At 40.4% G+C, this 21,941-nt stretch overlaps 1 protein-coding gene and 2 long non-coding RNA genes across 3 annotated transcripts; 1 reads left to right on the forward strand and 2 right to left on the reverse strand.

The window, feature by feature from the left end:
- Positions 1 to 3,365: 3,365 nt before the first annotated feature.
- LOC133714336 (uncharacterized) lies at positions 3,366 to 5,684 on the reverse strand. Its single transcript, XR_009848601.1, has 3 exons — positions 5,303 to 5,684; positions 4,728 to 4,809; positions 3,366 to 3,435 (listed from the first exon to the last, which is right to left on the reverse strand). It is a non-coding gene; the product is annotated as an uncharacterized LOC133714336 (long non-coding RNA).
- Positions 5,685 to 8,733: 3,049 nt separating this feature from the next.
- LOC133714335 (uncharacterized) lies at positions 8,734 to 11,052 on the reverse strand. The gene is made up of 3 exons (XR_009848600.1): positions 10,671 to 11,052; positions 10,096 to 10,177; positions 8,734 to 8,803 (listed from the first exon to the last, which is right to left on the reverse strand). It is a non-coding gene; the product is annotated as an uncharacterized LOC133714335 (long non-coding RNA).
- Positions 11,053 to 15,086: 4,034 nt separating this feature from the next.
- LOC133714226 (cysteine-rich receptor-like protein kinase 44) lies at positions 15,087 to 21,107 on the forward strand. The gene is made up of 7 exons (XM_062140312.1): positions 15,087 to 16,032; positions 19,245 to 19,376; positions 19,471 to 19,595; positions 19,681 to 19,891; positions 20,013 to 20,250; positions 20,486 to 20,636; positions 20,760 to 21,107. The coding sequence occupies exons 1-7, from the start codon at positions 15,219 to 15,221 to the stop codon at positions 21,078 to 21,080; spliced, it is 1,992 nt and encodes a 663-aa protein (XP_061996296.1). The 5' UTR covers positions 15,087 to 15,218; the 3' UTR covers positions 21,081 to 21,107.
- The last annotated feature ends 834 nt before the right edge of the window (positions 21,108 to 21,941 follow it).

A 21,941-nucleotide genomic window follows, 5' to 3' on the forward strand; every position in this document is an offset into this window, starting at 1 on the left:
ATTAGTGTCTCCACACAAATGACAAGAGACATATCATCCTCCATATTGAGCATACATAGTATGTGCTAGTCTTTCCGGATTATCAATGTCCAAGTGATAATCCTATGACTAGGAACATTTTAGGATAAGAGTGTGAAAGAGTAAAGGTCTCACACATCTAACTCTTTAGATTACTTTCTCTTTAACTCATATTCCTTGGACCTTGTTCAATCAAATATCAAATATAAGCAATGAACAATAAACTTGCCATTTTGATTAATAATAATTACAATAATAATTACATCAAAATGATTGTTTTAGGACACAATTCCTTCAGTTGTTCCACATAAACTTCTTCTTGTAATATCCTATTTAGAAAGGCAGTTTTGACATCCATTTGAAATAGTTTGAACCTGAGATGACATGCTGATCTTGACTTACCTGTGCGATAGCTTGACTTCTAGTCCTTAAGCCATCTGAAACTTTCCCAATGATGTCTTGACTAGAATGATCCTTTTGAACTTGTTTGAAACCTTGTCTCATTGTCGGAGCAGGTTCAAAAATGCTGTCAGTCATTTCCTCTTCCTCGTCATTGTTTGTCTTAGATTCTGGCAGTGAGTTTGAGGTTGAAGAAGTATCTGTATATGACTCTTTCTGCTTAACAAGCTGATCATCAATTGAGACATTGATGGATTCCATCACCACACGAGTTCTCTTGTTGTAGACTCGATATGCTCTACTATTCAGTGAGTAGCCCAGGAACACACCTTCATCACTCCTTGCATCAAATTTGGCAAGATGTTCTCGATCCCTTAAAATGTAGCAGATACTTCCAAAAACATGAAAGTGTCATACATTTGGCTTTTTACCTTTCCAAAGTTCATATGCTGTTTTGTCGGTGCCCGGTCTGAGAAAGACTCGATTTATGGTGTAACAAGCAGTGCTTATAGCTTCAGCCCAAAAGTTGGTGCTAAGACTTGCATCATGTAGCATGACCCTGGCCATATCCAACAGGACTCTGTTCTTCCTCTCAATAATTCCATTTTGCTGAGGAGTGATTGGGGCTGAAAACTCATGGGAAACATCAAGCTCATTGAAATAGTTAGTAAAGGCAGCATTTTTAAACTGAATTCCATTATCAGATCTGACTCTCACCATACATAGATTAGATGATTGTTTCTCTATTAACATTTTCTGACTTAGGCTTTTAAAAGATTCAAATGTTTCAGCTTTGTCTTTCAGAAAATTTACCCATGTAAATCTTGAGAAATCATCTACCACTACCAACATATAGATCTTACCTCCTATACTTTTGGTTTGAGCTGGTCCCATAAGATCCATATGTAGCAGTTCCATAACCTTTGTGGTCGTAGCTGAGTTCACCACTTTGTGAGGAGTCTTGACTTGCTTCCCTATTCTGTAGTCTCCACACATCTTATATGTCTTGCCTTTTAGGGATGGCAAGCCTCTGAAACATTGCTTGGAAGATAACTTTAACAGATCTTGATAGTTCACATGTCCAAGTCTCCTGTTCCATAATTCAAATGTCCCCTCTGCGGATCACACTGAAAGACAAGACTGCGCAGAAGAGGATTCATTAGCTTTAATATGGTAACAGTTATCAAAGGATCTCTTACCTCCCATGATGCCTTCCCCTCTGTGATTTAACACTTGACGTTGTTGTTTATTGAACCACACATCTTCATAGTCATATGCCAAGTGACTGACACTAATTAAATTTGCTATTAGCCCTTCAACATAGAGTACATTCTTGAGATTTGGAATGCTAGGTGTATTAACAGTGCCTCGAGCTAGTATGCTTGCTTTTCTCCCATCACCAAAGGTGACAGATCCTGTTGTGTATTCATCCTCAAAGGAAGGGAACCATGCTTTGTCTCCAGTCATGTGTCGAGAACAGCCACTATCAACATACCAGAAATCTTTGCGTTTGTCCTCCAAAGCAGTTAGAGCAACTAGACAGGTGGCCTCAATACGTGTCACTTTTTCACCTGGTCTCACACATGTGATAAGACAAGTAGCATCAGTGTGATTAAGAGAATTGCTTTTCCTAGTCCAGACAGGTTTGTCTTTGGAAATTTTTAAGTTGCTTTTAGAAAATAATTCAGTCAGCTTATTGATAAGATCCTTTTGCTATCTAAGTTCAATTTGCAGTGATTCTACACTACACCTTCCTTGAACAGTCTGTGCTTTAGCAATTCTCTCATTACATCTAGGTCTAATATATCCTATCTTACCACAGTAATGACAGGTAGTAATAAAATTCTTAGAATTGAGATACCTGTTTTGACCAGTAGCTGTTCCTTGGCCAACTTTTACCTGTTGAGCATATTTATGCTCCTTGATCCATGTGACAGGTTCGGTGCAGGATTCGTCATTCTCAATAGTTTGTCAAGATTTTTTTACAAACTTTGTACCTTTCGAACTTTCACCAGAATAGCCAAGTCCAGCAGTGTCATGTGGGGATTTCCCTGATCCAAACAATTTGGATACAACTCCTGAACTGATGTAGAACTTGGTAAATTTTTCTTGTGTTTTTTTTTTCAGTTCATCCTGGAAGGAATCAATTTCAGTTAGCAAATTTAAGTTCAAGGCATGTTGCCCTTATACCTCAAGTTCCAGAACTTTGATTTTTTTGTTGAGTTCCAGATGCTCATTCTTCCATGCTAACACTTCTTCGTCATTTGACACATTAGCTAATTCATAAGCGAACCTATTCCATTCTTGATCCAACAAAGTCTGAGATTCCTTTAACAGGTGCTGCATTTCTCCTTCTTCAGCCTTTAACATCTCAACTTCTCTTTCCAATTCCATGTTCTTGATCAAAGTGGCTTTTGATGCCTTATAGAGTTGCTTGCAATGGACAATAGTTTCATCATCTGAGAATATCTCATCACTCTCAGAGTCAACTAACAGAGATGATACAAATGCCACATTTTCACTTTCTTGAGTTTCATCATCACTCCATGTTGAGAGTAGAGACTTATTTTGACTGTTCCCATGTTTTCTATTTCCACAGTCAGTGGAACTATGACCATAACCTCCACATTTATAACACTTGGTTTTTCCTGAATGAGTTTGTCACGCCCCTGATTTTTAACACAGTTAAAAATCGATATATAACCCCATAATTATACATGCGTGAACGTTCAGCCATCAATACCAAATACCTGGAAAACTTTTTCCCTTTATACAACATACATATTGATGCCCTGAACCCACTATGTCAATATTGACCCGCCCACAGAGTCATATATTACATAAGCTTACGAATTAAATTGTCCACAACAAGATAAGACGCAAAAGCTCCTCAGAGTATACTACATAGCGGAAGTCATAACATTGGCAAGGCCAATCAATTTTTGCTTCCTACCTGTTCTGTTGCCAACAAGCTACCTCGGCTTCAGCCCCGATTATCCTACCCTGCAGGATTAACCCCTACACCGTTGGAATGGTGCACCGGGTTGTCACACAACAAACCCGGTAAGCTTTTGCAAGCCCGTATGAGTAACTCGAAACAACTCACACCAAATCACAACCACAACCACACTTAAAAAAATCAAATTAAGTAAAATCAATAATCCCTGCATTGAAACTTAGTTCAGGAGATCACATCAAAACAACAATCCAAAAAGCAGTAATCCCTGCATATAACTTAGTTCAGGAGATTACATTAAAACAATTGATTCAAAAAGCAATAATCCCTGCATATAACTTAGTTCAGGAGATTACATTAAAACAATTGATAAAATCATAGTAATCCCTGCATATAACTTAGTTCAGGAGATTACATTAAAACAAACAATCTCAGTTTAAACATTATTCTCAAAACAACTCACACTTGAATTCTATCAAAATAACATAGAAAGCAACTCACACCTTGATTTCTATCAATCGTACCATGACGTACCATAGAAAGCAACTCACACTTGAATTCTATCAAAATAACATAGAAAGCAACTCACACCTTGATTTCTATCAATCGTACCATAACGTACCATAGAAAGCAACTCACACTTGAATTCTATCAAAATAACATAGAAAGCAACTCACACCTTGATTTCTATCAATCGTACCATAACGTACCAAAACGTACCAATTCGTACCAAGTCGTTAATAAGGAAAACAACTTACACCTTGTCCCCTTAAAAACCGTTAATAAGGAAGCAACTCACACTTTAATCCCTAAAAACACGTAATGTCATGAGTTATCAATAACCAATTCCCGTTACCCCATGAATTACCTAGATGGCAGACAGACTAGAGCTCTAACTGAACGTAACCACTCGTCCGGCCAAAGACGTGATTACCTGATATTCTGCCCAAGGTCATAGACCTTCGATCCTCGGGCCGCACTGTCCCTTGGAGCAAATCATTAAAACAGTCGCACAAGACTCAAAAGCATTACACATATCTTACACTTTTCAAAACAATCGAAATCGACATTTCCAAAATCATTGTTTTCCGAAAAGCCACAAAACAATAAAAAGCATCATTTCATGCATATTGTTTTCATACACAAATCTCAACGCTTTTCAAAACAAATCGAATCAACAATTCCAAGTCATCTGTTTTCCAAAAGCCACAACCCAAAACAATAAAACGCATCATTCATGCCTATTGTTTTCATAAATCCACAACCCACTAAAACATATAATTTGCAGTTAAATCAATAACTCACAAAACAATAAGGTGTTCCGTTCCAAAATGAACCTTGTGAGATTACTCACCTCGAAACTCCCGCTGCGTCTTCTATACAGAACCGAACCAAAACTATCACCAACAACTCGTCCAATTCACCTTTAGAAGCACCTAATCACCAATGACCTCAAATCAGTAACGATTCACAAACGATTTAAGTCCGAAACCTCTGTTTTGAACTAAAATCCCCAAAGTGGTGCCAATCGAGGCAAAACAACATCCGAGACCTCCCAAGGTCACCGGAACACTTCCATGATCGATGTGTCCAAACCACAAGTCGATCGGATACTCAAATCCTCACGGATCGAATAAATTTATCGATATGAAACGATAAAAATCATAACAAATTCATTCGAACTCCAAAACTTGCATATTATATATCGAAACGCTCGTATCAACGAGTAGAAGACATATAATACCAGAAACTGTCTCATACATGGCCGGAACACCGCCGGAACGCCGCCACAGACGGAGGCGCACCGCCGCCGACCAAAACTCAATATTTCACAAAACTCCCAACATCAAAAAGCTTCATCTAAGCATGCTTGTGCCAACACATAACTAGCTCGAAGTCAGAAAACAACCATAAGGGATCGAAAACTACCTCACAAGCCGTGAACAGTAAACCCAACTGAGTTGATCGAAGTTTCACGTGAATCGATCCAAACAAACACCAAGGATCGATCGGCGAGGCTGCTCTGAGCTCAACCAAGAAAACTCGAAGCCTTTCCGACGTCGGAATAGGGATTTCCGGTCGGGTCCGAAAACTCCAATCTGCACCGCCTTCTATCGCCGTCACCACCGAGAATCGGCGCTAGAGAACACCACAGGGAGGAGCGCACGGAGGAGGCGAACTGATCTGGAAAGTCTCGTCGCCGGAGATGGCCGGAGCTCGCCGGAAAAGTCGGGTCGGATCGACCGGGTCCGGGTCGGGTCAGTCGAAGATTTTCGTTTCTGAAGGCGCGGACGAGAGAGAAGAGAGAGAGGAAAATTATTTCCGGATATGGAAATGAGGAAAATGAAATAAAATTCTGATTTTCCATATTTATACTAAAACGGAAACTTCTTCCGATAGCCATAACTTCCTCATACGAACTCCGATTGACGCGTTCCACATGTCCACGAACTCGTATCGACGCGCTCTACAACTTTCGTGAAGGAAGTTTTCGGAGAATCCCAACGTATCAAAAGTCAACCTTAGCAACCCCCCCTAAAGTCATACTTTTCGAATAATTATTCGCCCGAAACACTTCCGCTCCATCCACGAGCCACGAAACCGTCCAATAACCACAATCTAAATTCCGGAAAATCCTCGAAAAATAAATACGAATTTCCGGGGCATCACATTTCACCCCCCTTAAAGAAATTTCGTCCCGAAATTTAAACGTACAAAACCAACAAGTACGAATAACTCATTCCAAGCCTCCATAGGGTATTGAACTAGTCAATTATCCCCGATCAAAGTTCACGAAACCGTCCATACAAAAACAATCCAAACACTAACCATGATCTCCACATCTTTTGTTTCAACAACACTACGATCAACCACACTGGACTCATCGTAAACTTCATCATCGGCATAAACAAAATAAAATATGCCGCACCACATAACATCTTGGAGATAAAGCTGACCTAAACATCGACTCTCCACACCCCAAGGTACAACATGCATCTCGCTCAACAATCGATATAGGTACCTTACCTAATATCGCAATTCAAATGCACCATACCATCCCACTTGGAGATAATCCAAACATCTCACCTGTTTCAATCACAAACCAATGCAACAACAATTCTGCACAACTACAGCACTATGCACAACCACCTAAGAGTCCAAAGTCCTGTCCTCACAATATCTGCATCGATATATCATCTATTGCAACACTCTCATTGCTAAATTTAAAATGACATTTCATTTCAAATCAATCGATAAACTCTAGGTCTTGCCATAGTCAACTATTTGCGAAATCACAATAAGCATTCCAACCATCTCCAAACACAACAAAATGAGATTCAGCCTCAGCCGAACTACTCATCAATTGTCACATAGTATTGCACATACAAACAAAGTTGTAAAAGACTTCTCTATTACAACAATGAAAAATGCATCATGCAACCTACCACATAAAACAGTACTTTACAAAAGGAAGCCACACACAAAAGTCTAACTATAGACATCAGGCAAAGCCTGTCACAGCACACAAAGGAATTAGGTTCTCCACTATCACACTTCGCCTTAGCAAGAAAAGTCTTAAGGCCGATAAGACACCTCCATTCCCTACACTTTGCTAAAATTAGCATCCAAAGGCTACTGTCCCCGCTAATTTCCCTGTCTCCTACCCTGCTGCTGGGTACAATCCCTTGAGAAATGCCCTGTCTGGCCACAAGTAAAACATGCCAAGTTCTTCGGTTTCGTACAAACCCTAGCAGTATGGCCAACCTCCTTACAGTTGTAACATCTCAGAGGTGCTTCTTGCCCAACAGGTGCAGCCGCTTCCCTAACAGGTGCAGCCCTAGCAGGTACAGCCCTAGCAGGTGCAGCCGCTTCCCTAGCTGGCGCCTGCTGATGAGTCCTGCGTCTCTTCCAGAACCCACCCTGAGCATCTGTCCCTTCACTGCCCTCAGCGGTTGCCTTTCCCTTCCTTCGGGAGTCCCTCTCAGCTGACTCCTGCTCCTGGAAAATCAGGTTTTCCTGCTCAATGGCCATAGCCTTAGCGAAAATGAGCTCCATCGTCTTCAGTTCCAAAACAGCGACATCACGCCGGATCGAAGCATTCAGTCCCCACTGAAACTTCATGGCTAAGCTCTCAGCATCCATTTGCCTCACAAAGCGATACAACCTTGAGAACTCAGCCTCATAATCCCTCACACTCTTAGTCCCTTGGACTAACGAGACAAATTCCCTTTCCAACTGCTCCCTCACTGAAGGCGGAAAGTACTTCTTCCTGAACAGTTCCACAAACTCATTCCAGGTCATGGTGGACACATCCATAACCCTCTGTGTGCCGCTCCACCACACCCGTGCATCGCCTTGGAGCATAAATGTGGCAATCTTCCTCTTCTCAACGTCGTCACAGACGACCATCTCGAAGTAGGTCCTCATGTTCTCGATCCATTGATCTGCCAACATGTGATCCGTTCCTCCCTGGAATGGAACTCCTCCCAACCTCGAAATCTCCTTTGCCAACTTCGACAAACGAGTGGGATCAGCAGCATTCACAACCTCCACAACAGGTGGAACAGGCAGCTCAACATTCGATGCCTCAATATCATTCTCAAACATCTCCTCAACAGGAGGAGGAATCCTGCCTCTACCTCGGGCTCTACCCCTGCCTCTGGGTCTACCTCGACCCCTAGCTCTGCCTCCTTGTGAATCCATCACCTAAAGAGCATAGCAACACGTCGTTAACACCTATATAACTCTCAACACAAGCACAAGTCAATGCTAAAAAAAAGCAACCACGACATGACGTCAGAGGATACAATTTTCACTCCCTACGTCAATCCCGAGTTAAATCTAAAGGTGCTCATTCCTCAAAAGACTATAACTCCTAGAAGCTACCTTAAGCTCCTACACTTACTCACTGAGCCAACACTACCCTGAAGACTCACATTCCAACGCCAACTGCATACCCAATGACTATATCAATACCGAAGAGCATCGGATGGGGATCCGCTGCAGACGGGCCATCACTCGAGAAGTATTGATTGTCACCAAATATGCACCTTACGCTCTGATACCAATCTGTCACGCCCCTGATTTTTAACACAGTTAAAAATCGATATATAACCCCATAATTATACATGCGTGAACGTTCAGCCATCAATACCAAATACCTGGAAAACTTTTTCCCTTTATACAACATACATATTGATGCCCTGAACCCACTATGTCAATATTGACCCGCCCACAGAGTCATATATTACATAAGCTTACGAATTAAATTGTCCACAACAAGATAAGACGCAAAAGCTCCTCAGAGTATACTACATAGCGGAAGTCATAACATTGGCAAGGCCAATCAATTTTTGCTTCCTACCTGTTCTGTTGCCAACAAGCTACCTCGGCTTCAGCCCCGATTATCCTACCCTGCAGGATTAACCCCTACACCGTTGGAATGGTGCACCGGGTTGTCACACAACAAACCCGGTAAGCTTTTGCAAGCCCGTATGAGTAACTCGAAACAACTCACACCAAATCACAACCACAACCACACTTAAAAAAATCAAATTAAGTAAAATCAATAATCCCTGCATTGAAACTTAGTTCAGGAGATCACATCAAAACAACAATCCAAAAAGCAGTAATCCCTGCATATAACTTAGTTCAGGAGATTACATTAAAACAATTGATTCAAAAAGCAATAATCCCTGCATATAACTTAGTTCAGGAGATTACATTAAAACAATTGATAAAATCATAGTAATCCCTGCATATAACTTAGTTCAGGAGATTACATTAAAACAAACAATCTCAGTTTAAACATTATTCTCAAAACAACTCACACTTGAATTCTATCAAAATAACATAGAAAGCAACTCACACCTTGATTTCTATCAATCGTACCATGACGTACCATAGAAAGCAACTCACACTTGAATTCTATCAAAATAACATAGAAAGCAACTCACACCTTGATTTCTATCAATCGTACCATAACGTACCATAGAAAGCAACTCACACTTGAATTCTATCAAAATAACATAGAAAGCAACTCACACCTTGATTTCTATCAATCGTACCATAACGTACCAAAACGTACCAATTCGTACCAAGTCGTTAATAAGGAAAACAACTTACACCTTGTCCCCTTAAAAACCGTTAATAAGGAAGCAACTCACACTTTAATCCCTAAAAACACGTAATGTCATGAGTTATCAATAACCAATTCCCGTTACCCCATGAATTACCTAGATGGCAGACAGACTAGAGCTCTAACTGAACGTAACCACTCGTCCGGCCAAAGACGTGATTACCTGATATTCTGCCCAAGGTCATAGACCTTCGATCCTCGGGCCGCACTGTCCCTTGGAGCAAATCATTAAAACAGTCGCACAAGACTCAAAAGCATTACACATATCTTACACTTTTCAAAACAATCGAAATCGACATTTCCAAAATCATTGTTTTCCGAAAAGCCACAAAACAATAAAAAGCATCATTTCATGCATATTGTTTTCATACACAAATCTCAACGCTTTTCAAAACAAATCGAATCAACAATTCCAAGTCATCTGTTTTCCAAAAGCCACAACCCAAAACAATAAAACGCATCATTCATGCCTATTGTTTTCATAAATCCACAACCCACTAAAACATATAATTTGCAGTTAAATCAATAACTCACAAAACAATAAGGTGTTCCGTTCCAAAATGAACCTTGTGAGATTACTCACCTCGAAACTCCCGCTGCGTCTTCTATACAGAACCGAACCAAAACTATCACCAACAACTCGTCCAATTCACCTTTAGAAGCACCTAATCACCAATGACCTCAAATCAGTAACGATTCACAAACGATTTAAGTCCGAAACCTCTGTTTTGAACTAAAATCCCCAAAGTGGTGCCAATCGAGGCAAAACAACATCCGAGACCTCCCAAGGTCACCGGAACACTTCCATGATCGATGTGTCCAAACCACAAGTCGATCGGATACTCAAATCCTCACGGATCGAATAAATTTATCGATATGAAACGATAAAAATCATAACAAATTCATTCGAACTCCAAAACTTGCATATTATATATCGAAACGCTCGTATCAACGAGTAGAAGACATATAATACCAGAAACTGTCTCATACATGGCCGGAACACCGCCGGAACGCCGCCACAGACGGAGGCGCACCGCCGCCGACCAAAACTCAATATTTCACAAAACTCCCAACATCAAAAAGCTTCATCTAAGCATGCTTGTGCCAACACATAACTAGCTCGAAGTCAGAAAACAACCATAAGGGATCGAAAACTACCTCACAAGCCGTGAACAGTAAACCCAACTGAGTTGATCGAAGTTTCACGTGAATCGATCCAAACAAACACCAAGGATCGATCGGCGAGGCTGCTCTGAGCTCAACCAAGAAAACTCGAAGCCTTTCCGACGTCGGAATAGGGATTTCCGGTCGGGTCCGAAAACTCCAATCTGCACCGCCTTCTATCGCCGTCACCACCGAGAATCGGCGCTAGAGAACACCACAGGGAGGAGCGCACGGAGGAGGCGAACTGATCTGGAAAGTCTCGTCGCCGGAGATGGCCGGAGCTCGCCGGAAAAGTCGGGTCGGATCGACCGGGTCCGGGTCGGGTCAGTCGAAGATTTTCGTTTCTGAAGGCGCGGACGAGAGAGAAGAGAGAGAGGAAAATTATTTCCGGATATGGAAATGAGGAAAATGAAATAAAATTCTGATTTTCCATATTTATACTAAAACGGAAACTTCTTCCGATAGCCATAACTTCCTCATACGAACTCCGATTGACGCGTTCCACATGTCCACGAACTCGTATCGACGCGCTCTACAACTTTCGTGAAGGAAGTTTTCGGAGAATCCCAACGTATCAAAAGTCAACCTTAGCAACCCCCCCTAAAGTCATACTTTTCGAATAATTATTCGCCCGAAACACTTCCGCTCCATCCACGAGCCACGAAACCGTCCAATAACCACAATCTAAATTCCGGAAAATCCTCGAAAAATAAATACGAATTTCCGGGGCATCACAGAGTTCCTTTGAAGCTACTTTTCCCATTCTTCCCACTGTAATCACTATTTCCATTACTGCTATTGTGAAATTTTTTCCGGGGAGCACTGGGATTCCTCATGGAGTTTTTGCTTTTGAGAAACTTCTTGAATTCCTTTGTTAAGAGAGCAAGGTCATGAGTTTCTTCTTCTTCTTCTGCCTCTTTTACTGCTTTGAAAGCTACACCCTTGGATTTCTTCTCAGGCTTTAACCTCATTTCATAAGTTTTGAGAATTCCGATGAGCTCATCGAGTGGATAGTCATCAATATCAAAAGAGTCCTCTATGCTAGTGACTTTTGAATGAAAATTTTCTGGTAAGGCCCTGAGTATCTTTTTGACTATCTTATCTTTATCAAAGGGTGCCCCTAGACTACAACACTGATCGGAAATTTTAAAAATTCTACCATGAAAATCATCCACGGATTCATCATCTCCCATAGTCATAGTTTCGAACTCAAAGATCAATGCTTGTAATTTCTGTGCACGTACTTTTTATTTCCTTCGTATGTAGTCTGTAGAAGATCCCATGCCTGCTTGGCAGTGTAACAATGACTGATCCTCTGTTTTTCCCGTTCAGAGAGGGCTGTGAAAATGCTATTCTTCGCTTTGAAATCTGCTTGTAGATCACGAACATCTTCCTCAGTCCAGTCCTTCCTTGGTTTGGGGGTGGCAGTGGAAGAGCTTTATTCTTTTGCTTTTACAACAGGTACCTTCCATCCATTTTCTACGATATTCCACACATGTTCATCTTGAGCATAGAGATATGATTTCATGTATATCTTCCAATGAGTATATTTTTCACATCCTCCATCGAACCATGGAGGACTATTTACAGATCCACCAGCAGCCCTATCACGTGAATGTTCCATCATTCCCGGGATCACTAGAAATTTCTAGAACCCGCTCTGATGCCAATTGAAAACACCAGATGAAACTATTTCTTTATATTTTGAATGACAAACAAGGCTTGTAAATTAACAACTCAAGTAAGAAGAACACAAGAATTGCTTATGCAGTGTAAACCTCTCCACTGAGGAAACTTCATTGCTTGGCTTTTAACGTAGCCAACACGAGAAATCAAATCTAGTAAGGAACAAAGGAGTTTACAGTATACAAGTAGTGTTGTTCATGACAAACTCTTTCACTTAGCAACAAATGCTAACTTGATTTATAACTGATTTAACTTCTTACTAAATCACCACTCTATCAATATGAGTCTATCTTCTAATCTTCCTTGATCTCAGCATCTCACTGATATTGATAATGAAATATGCAAGTGATAGAGTATGCATGAAAATACATGAAACAAGCAATGAGAGTTTTTCGGAAGATATTTTTGAAAACGTTTGCAATATGATGGAACAACTACTGATACACAAAAACTCTACCTACTAAGATGCAGTTTCAAAACCTTTTATAGAGGAGCAGGACTCCCCCTCAATCAAATCTCTTCTTAATCACCGAATAAGAAAAATATAGAAAGTTTTTTTAAAACTGTTTTGAATATGCAATCAAAACATGTGGTCAAATCTCTATCGGATATGCATTGTAGAACAAATGAGATTTTTAGACCAATTAAAAGCAATGTAAATCAATTTAGAATCATGCAAAAATGATATGAATTAAAAGACATCTTTATATCAAAATCAGTGAGCATGATTTCCTTGATTTACTCTTGATGATCCGATTATGCAATTTTCCTTTATAGCCTAGAACCATCGGAAAGGCAAGAGAGATATTCTCCTAATCCTTTGCATCTTCTGATCTCCTAGTAGCTTTGGGAGAGCATGTGTTGAATGGTAATAGCCCAATATACTTACAGTTTGTGATTGGGATTGGGTGTGTTCACATTGAAGAGAAGCAGAACATCAAATGTCATCGGGCCTATTGGGATTTGGGGGTGGTGGTTGGTGAATTTGGCTGGATGAGGGCTCCAATTGGGATTGGGGGCGGTAACTGTCATCGGGTGGAGCTCGCATTTGAGGCCGAAATCAGAATTCTCGAAGAGGACGCCGGGGCAGAAGATGGCGAGCTTGTGGAGGGAGGACCAGCCGCTGGGAGGCTCGGAGGAGGCGGCGGAGACAAGATCGGAGACGACGGAGCAAGGTTCTAATCGATCTGTTTGGGCTTTTACTTTCTGGGTTTTCAATTGATCTGTCTCTCATGAACATCTCCATTACTTTCTGGGTTTTCAATCGAAAAGCCTCAAACTCTTGGTTGCTCTCTTCCTCAAGCAGCAAAGCAGAAACTCTTGGTTAATATTCTGGTTCGTTGCCATCATCCCTGTGGCTTTGGTTTTCACAGACGAGCTCCGGTGACAGAAAATAGAAGCCCAAAAGCTTCTCGGGTTCTTCTACCTATTTTCCGACTCCGACCACCGTTGCAAGTGAGACCCGTGGCGGTAGCTTCGTCTTGGCGAGGTGAAGAAGTCTGTGGTATCTTTGTGTCCATCCGTCAACTTGAAAAAGAGAATCAAATGGGAGAAGTTTATGAGTTTTCTGGTCATGTTCTGTGTTTTCCGGCAACTGTTGACGATAAATAAGGTATTGGTGTTCCTCTATTTGTCGAGCTCTACATGACTGTGCCATCAATTTTCAGTTTTGATTATGGTTGGACGAATTGAAATTTTGGGGGTTTTGAGGATACTGTGTGTTCGAAGTTTGATGTGGTGTATTGATCAATTGATGTTCTTCAGTTAATTTCCGATCATAAAGAAACCTCATATTACGATTTTGGTTGTTGGTTAAGCCTGAATTCAAGAATCATAAGAATTGGATGATCGGAAGGATAAACTGTGTTACTCGAGGGTGTAACAACTGTAGCTGCTTTGGATTTTTTTTTTTGTATTCATACTTGTTTGTTGGATTGAGAATTGGAACTATGGAGCTTTGATTTGAGAACTGTAGAAGTGGGATGATTCCTCCAGATTTGGGTAATCTCTGTTTCAGCATAGAAGATCAGCTTCGCTCTTATTGATATGAAGGACGATGATAAGTTGTTTGGTTTAATTGTTTATAACATGAAGTCTTGGGAACCATAATGATTAGAATTTGTAGAGATTACCCTGTATGGATTGTTAAATTAGTGGAATAAAGTATGTTGTCAAAAAAATTAAAAATTAAAAAAGGGGCAAATTGGTCATTTCATTTTTTCTTTGGGCCCATGTGCTTGCTACATCAGCAAACAGACGGAGCCGTTAGAAATTTTTGACGGAAGTATCACGTTGATGCCAATTTAGGTCTTTACGTATCACATTGATACTTTTGAGAGTTCGGGTATCAAATTAGTCTTGACATAATAGTTTGGGGAGGATACCTGAATTTTTCTCTTTTGTAATTTGTAGTAGTGTGAGGTCAACTCTAGATCAGAGTCTCAGACTGGTCGGTTTATCGAATCTGGCCATGAAAATATTTCTTAAGGAAAATTCATCAGGTTTTCGGCTTTGAATTATATGGTTAAAAATGTAACCAGAAGTTTCGTATGTATTTCAAAGTTAACTGGTCCAACTTAGAATAATGATTAACAACAATATAGTCTTATCAATACAACAATTTCGTCAAATGTGGTGGAGCTTATATCTATTGATTGTAATGACTTGTAAGTCAATGAAATCTATTTCATTTCCCTCAAAAAAAATACAACAATTTCGTCAAAGATAAACGGCAAAATAAGGAGACAAGATAATGGTCCTACACCCACACACCAGTGGGAAGAATGGGAGATGATGTTGTTATCCAACCTACATAGGTAAGGTCCGGGCCACACAATAAATTAAGGGATTGGTACCATGGTTTTCTCAAGTTTTGGATTTGGAATTTTTCTTTCTATACTACTTCTGGTACTCGTTATCATTGAAGCCATTGATCTACACTTAGTTTGTTCAAACAACAGCGGTAACTACACCACCGGTAGTGTCTATCAGAAAAACCTCGACTATTTTCTCTCCTCCCTCGTCACTAATAAGAGCATCAACGGCTATGGCTTCTACAATTCCTCTTTTGGCCAAGACGATGATGTCGTCGACAAAGTTCATGCCATCGGGCTTTGTAGACCGGATCTTAATGCTTCCCTCGGCCTCAATATCTTCAAGGACTCAGCACACAATCTCACAAGGGCTTGTCCAAATCAGAAGGAGGCAATCATATGGAATGATTATTGCATGTTACGCTACTCCAACCGCCCCTTTCATTTTGAGCTTTCTCCTAGTTACAATCAATCGACCACGGGAAGCCTATCGTCGTCGGATGTCGATTTCAATTCTGAGCTGGAGGAGTTAATCGGAGTACTGAAAACTCAAGCAGCTGCAGGTGATCTTCGGAAAAAGTTTGCGACGGAAACGAAAAGGGTTACGTATTCCAACAATCAATCAATATCTGGGAGAGTACAGTGCATTCCGGTCTTGTCGGAGAAAGAGTGCACTGACTGCTTGGGTGAGGGTTTGAGACAGCTTCAGAAATGTTGTAATGGGATGGTTTCTGCGAGTTTTGGTAATCCGAGCTGTAATTTGAGGTATGAAGTTTTCAGCTCCCATGATCCAGCTAAATATGATGAACCACGAGCACTATCTCCCCATACCCCGACGTCAGCTAAAAATTCAGGAGGTAAGAGTGCTGCTAAAGATTTGTATGTAGTATTTACTTTAATTTAGGATGAGATAAATTATTTTTTGAGAAATCGTCGGTTTTAGACTTTAGAGACTAGTTTATAGTTAACTAGAAAAAAGAAGAAGAGAAGGCTACCTTTAACATGTAGTACCTTGCCCTTCCAAGTAGGCCTGGGATCGGTTCTAGTTTTGTCATTTTTTGCCGGAACCGGAACCGATATGCTTTTGCCGGTTCGGTGTGCCTGTTATTTTTTGCCGGAATCGTTACTTTCGGTTCGGTTATGGGTTGTAACCGATTCCTAACCACAAAGAAAAGAAACCATTTTTTGCAGTTTGCTAGCCTCATTTACCTGCAGCACCCTTCTTCCCTTTGCCAGGATCATGAGACTTCTTCATCTTCAGTTTCCCAGACCGAGAGTGACTGACTGGGTATTTGAAGGAATTGAAGGATTCGAAGCCATCTCCTTTGAAAGTTCGAATTGGGAATGGCCGATTGGGGATGAAGATGAACTGGGGGTTTATGTCTTTCTGGCTTTTCGAATGGAAGAAATTGGGGAAGGTCCAACCTAGCGTGTCAATCTTCAATTAGATTAGGTCAGTTTGAAGGCTGAAGAAGGATTGAAGAAGAAGGAGGCTTAAGCTCAGTTTCAGACTTTCAAGTCTAGGTCAATTTGATTGAGAATGAGTAGCAGGTCGGGGTTTTTTTTTTTCTTTTGTTTTTGGGTTATCTAAACTGGGCTAGTGGGCTAATACGAGTCCATATATATGGGTCCATATATACAAAAGCCCTAAAGCTCGGTTCTCCCGGTTTCTGGCAGTTGCAGCATTCCGGAACCAGAACCGAATCGGAAGGATGGAAAACGGTTCGGTCTTTGAAAAAACACCTCTTTCAGATCTATACAACGAACCGAACCGAGAATTTCGGTGCGGTTCGGGCCCGTTCCACCGGTTTCCGGTTCGAAAATCCCAGCCCTACTTCCAAGCGTGTTGGATTAGGGAAACTCTTGGCCAATAGCTTTTTTTTTTTTTGATATGTATTCTTGGCCAATAGTTAGGATTGTTCGGCTGTCCAATCGATCACATACGTTCATGTGATGCAAATACTGGAAAACAACCCATGGAACACATGCTTAGTGGTCCAACGACCCTAGGGATGACAATGGGGCGGGTTGGGAATGAGGATCACAATACCATCCCCATCCCTGGGGTCATTATCTACCCCCATCCCCGCCCCAATCCCTAATAAAAATATATTGGGGATTCTCTGTCCCCATCCCCATTGGAGACTAAGCCTCCAAATCCGCCCCACATCCCCAATAAGAATTTAATAAATAAAATAATTTTTTCTCATATTACCTTTTTTAAAATCAAAATCTACAACAAATAAATTTAAAACATGATTAAATTCATAAATCATAATTCAGTTAGTGCAAAAGTCAAAACTCCATTTATCAATTAAAGTAAAAGTGTAGTCATTAAAGTAAAGCAGTAAATATATATATTTGTGATTTATATTATAAAAAATAAATTAAAACATATATAAGTTAAATATATGTATATATTATTGGGGCGGGTTTGGGGATGGGGATCACAATATCATCCCCGCCCCATCCCCAATCTTATATAGCTGGGATTGGGGATCCCCATCCCCATTCCTTATTTGTCCCCGAATTCCCCCCATTAGGGGTGGGTATCCAATGGAGCTCCGCCCCGCTGGGGATTTTTGCCATCCCTAAACGACCCTATTTTTTTTTTTTTTTTTTTTTTTTTTTTTAAAGAATAGAAAAAATTCCATTAAACCAGAATATTACAACACAGGAATGACACTGTAATTCTCATCTACTCATATCCCTGCTACAGAACCAACGATTACAAAAATCATGAGTCGATAGGGGCTCAATTGTAATCTATACATATCTCAGGAGTGTCGATACAACCTTACAGCCAACCTCAATAAAAGACTAACACCTTCCAATACCATATACCAAAACCGTCGGTATATGTGTAGAGGTTTCTCCCCATTACATTGACAACAAAAAAACATCGAAATTAAAAGCAACTAGTCCTTGAAAATAACACCATATCAATGGCACAACCACTAAACTAGACCAAACAACCCTAACTCAAAAGAGTAGGGACTTGCCTAAAAACTAAAATAAAAACCTAAATATAGAAACCAAAACAAGCCGCTGCGAACCACCACTCTTCCCGAAGGAGCCGACAGCTGATGGTGAATGCTGGAGATCAGGCTAGACCCAGAAAAACAACAATAATCTGACTTTGACTCGCCATTCTTCCAGAACCACCAATATGACACAACACCCATTCCGCTACCACAAGAGCAACCCACTGACTGTGCACCACTGCTCCCAGCCCGAGGACAAAAGCAGAATATCCGCCATGAACCACTGGCCAGAAACTAAAGAAAATCAGACAATGAAGAACTCCGCCGGAGAACCCGCACAACCCAATCCATCAGTATTCCATCAGAGAACTAGATCTTGATATCACTGCCGCGCCGCGACCAGCTATAATCCGAGAAGAAGAAGAAGAACACGACCAACATGGGCCACCAACCTACCTAAACGACTGGAGAAACATATCGGCCTTTCCGGCTGCACCCAAGCCACCCCGACGATGGCGGAAGCCAACGCCGGCGTAGAGGAACCGTCGGAAAAGCAAAGAAAAACCAAAGTGTTATCTGCCTTTCGCTGTTTCCTTTATTTGCGGTGCTCTCGAAACTACCAGAAAAGTTTTTAACACTGGAAGGTCTCTTGCGCAACGAGCTCAACCACAAGATGAAAAAGCGCAGACCCTACCCTAATATCACCAGAACTTAATTTGTACAGGAAGTAGGCCACGGTAGCCTCTTGGAGTTTCTTCTTAATGTGAATAACAAAGGGCACGTACATTTAAAAAAAAAAAAAATGTTTTAAGGGCACTTTGTGGGGGCTACTTTTGGAGACCATGTTGTTACTTGTTAGATTCCTAACTCTCAATGGATGAATACCGCACAGACTAACTCATTAACTGAAAATTCAGATTCTGCTTTGATAACATTGGTGACTTTTGCACGGGTAATAGATGATCATACATATCTAGTCCTTTCTTTTATACATAGCGAGTAGATATTTAACAAGTATCACCTAATGAAAAGTCAGCCCCAGAATGCTTTGAGCAGATCAGAACATCGATTTTTGATCATTGCAGGAAATAAGAAGAGCAGCACATCTGCAGGGACAATCATCATTATTGCTATGGCAACGGTTGTTTCCTTCTTGATTCTAATTATGTCCATCTGCACCTATCTGAGAGTGAAGTATAAAAGGAAAAGAATTGAAGGTAATTGAGATAACTGTATGTGAGTTATATGGTTAGAACTCCTTCTAAACATGCAACGGATTTAATATTTTCTCATATTTTTCTTCCCATTAAGAAAGAGCAGAAGAAATCAAATCTGCAGAAGCTTTGCAATTCGACTTTCGCTCCATTAGAGCTGCCACAAATAACTTTTCGGAAGCAAATAAACTTGGACGGGGAGGGTTTGGTATTGTTTACAGGGTATGTAATCCAACATCATTTGTGAAAATGATATCAATTATGTGCCTCAAAAATTATATAATGATCAAATTCCCTTTTTATGCAGGGTATACTCCCCGATGATAAGGACATAGCGGTTAAAAGGCTTTCGAGGGATTCTGCACAAGGAGATTTAGAATTCAAAACTGAGGTCTCGCTAGTGGCCAGGCTTCAACATAGGAATTTGGTTAGGCTTCTTGGTTTCTGCCTGGGAAAAAATGAAAAGATTCTTGTTTATGAGTTTGTCCCTAACGGAAGTCTTGATCAATTCATATTTGGTAGGGTTTGTCTTCTTATCAAAGTGTTTCGATTAAGTCCATTTGCATGTATGATGTTTACAAAATAGTACAACATTGCAACAAACTTCATTATGAAATTCGCATTTGCTTGAACATGTAGGTGAAGTCAAGCGCGCACATTTGGATTGGGATGTTCGCTACAAAATCATAGTAGGCATTGCGAGAGGGCTCCTTTACCTTCATGAAGATTCTCGTCTTAAAATCATTCACCGTGATCTCAAAGCTAGCAACATTCTATTAGATGCAGACATGAACCCCAAAGTTGCAGATTTTGGTATGGCGAGATTGTTTGATCTTGATCAATCACAAGGCGAAACCAGACGAGTTGTGGGAACTTAGTAAGTACTACCACCAAGAAATGTATACAGTATATACGTAATGGTATTTGTGCAATACTAAAGATACTCCAAAATACTAAAGATACTCCAAACTCAATTGTACATTGAATATATTGATAGAAAGATCCTGCTAATACCACTAGTGCATGTAAAGAACAAGTAACAAGTTGGGATAAGCATAACCATAAAAGATTTACATGGAGGCAGTATTGACTTTTTTGTTGTATCAATGCAGCGGATATATGGCTCCAGAGTATGTGATGCGTGGACAATTTTCGGTTAAGTCTGATGTCTTTAGCTTTGGTGTCTTAGTTTTGGAGATAGTAAGTGGACAAAAGAATAGTTCTTTTCGTAATAGAGGAAATGTGGAGGATCTTCTAAGCTATGTAAGTGTAATAGAAACTTGTACTTCTATGTTTCTCTACGAACTAATAACTGTATTAGATGCAACTAGAGAAACAAAAAGTATTCAAAGCCTAATTTGTTTATGTAATTTCCAATTCATTCAGGCATGGAAAAATTGGAGAGCAGATACGGCTTCAAATATAATAGAGCCCATCTTGAGTTCTGGTTCAAGAACTGAGATGATGAGATGCATCAACATTGGATTGTTATGTGTGCAACAAAATATAGCTGATAGGCCAACTATGACTTCAGTTATTCTCATGCTCACCGGCAACTCTCTCTCTCTTCCAGTACCCTCACAGCCAGCATTTTTTATGGGTGCATCCGACTTTTCAAAGGTTGTAGAATTGGATCAAGCTCAAAGCAGTAGTTCTGTCCAAAAATCTGTTAATGAGGCTTCAATTACTGAACTATCTCCTCGCTAATGTACAAAGAGAATGCTAATTTTTAAGGTAGGGTTCTGATCAGTATCTGAAAAATGCCAACTAGCCAGAATTTGGTCTCAGATCAACAAATTTCTTGGTCAATATGATCTCACGACAAAGGGAGCAGCCATTACCACAGCTAAAATGTTGGTAAAAGATACGCATGCTATCGGAGTGCACTATGCCAAAAAATGCTTCATACCATACCCCTCAGACGACAAAAGACGTTTTTTCTGTTGTCTGATTTTTTTCAACATCTTCAGACAATAGTTTTAACTATTTCAGTTGTCTGAATGGTATGAAAATCAATACCAGTTCAACTTTTTCAAGTTTGTTGTAATTTAGAAAATTCAGACAACAGAATTTTGTTGTCTGAGTAAATGGTATTATTTCTCCTTGTCTGGACAAAAAAATATTTTTGGCTGAACTAAAACTTAAGTGAGCTAGACCCCGAGTTTTCTAAACACTTGGTTAAAAAAACAGAAGCCTTCTTTCCTTCTCCGCAAGCTAGACCCCAATTAAGCAATTGCAGCTCTCATTCTGGTTCTTCTCCCCCGATCAACAACATTCTTTCCCTTTCCCAATTATGGTTCTTCTCTCCCCTATCTAGGTTTTTTACACAGAAGAGTCTCATCGATCAACCTCTCCCCGACCTAGGTCAAGAAGACACTGTTGATGGAGTTCTTCGATCTGATTTTACAAAGTATACTGTTGTTGTACGCTAAGTCTCAATCTTCGTGTTAGGATTTCGACCTTGATTTGTGTTGGGTTTTAGGGTTTCCTTGAGATATCGATTTGGGGTTTCCTTTGAAATTATATTTGTGATTCAATTTAGAGATGTGGTGGTTGAAATAGACTTGG

This window comes from Rosa rugosa, chromosome 6 (assembly GCF_958449725.1).
Source record: "Rosa rugosa chromosome 6, drRosRugo1.1, whole genome shotgun sequence".
NCBI lineage: Eukaryota > Viridiplantae > Streptophyta > Magnoliopsida > Rosales > Rosaceae > Rosa > Rosa rugosa.

Bases quoted from the DNA above. Each gene is read 5' to 3' on its own strand.
- LOC133714226 (XM_062140312.1), top strand. From the start codon at position 15,219: ATGGTTTTCTCAAGTTTTGGATTTGGAATTTTTCTTTCTATACTACTT. The intron at 19,892-20,012 runs GTAGGGTTTGTC...TTGAACATGTAG, and splicing joins TCTTGATCAATTCATATTTG to GTGAAGTCAAGCGCGCACAT. The intron at 20,251-20,485 runs GTAAGTACTACC...GTATCAATGCAG, and splicing joins AGACGAGTTGTGGGAACTTA to CGGATATATGGCTCCAGAGT.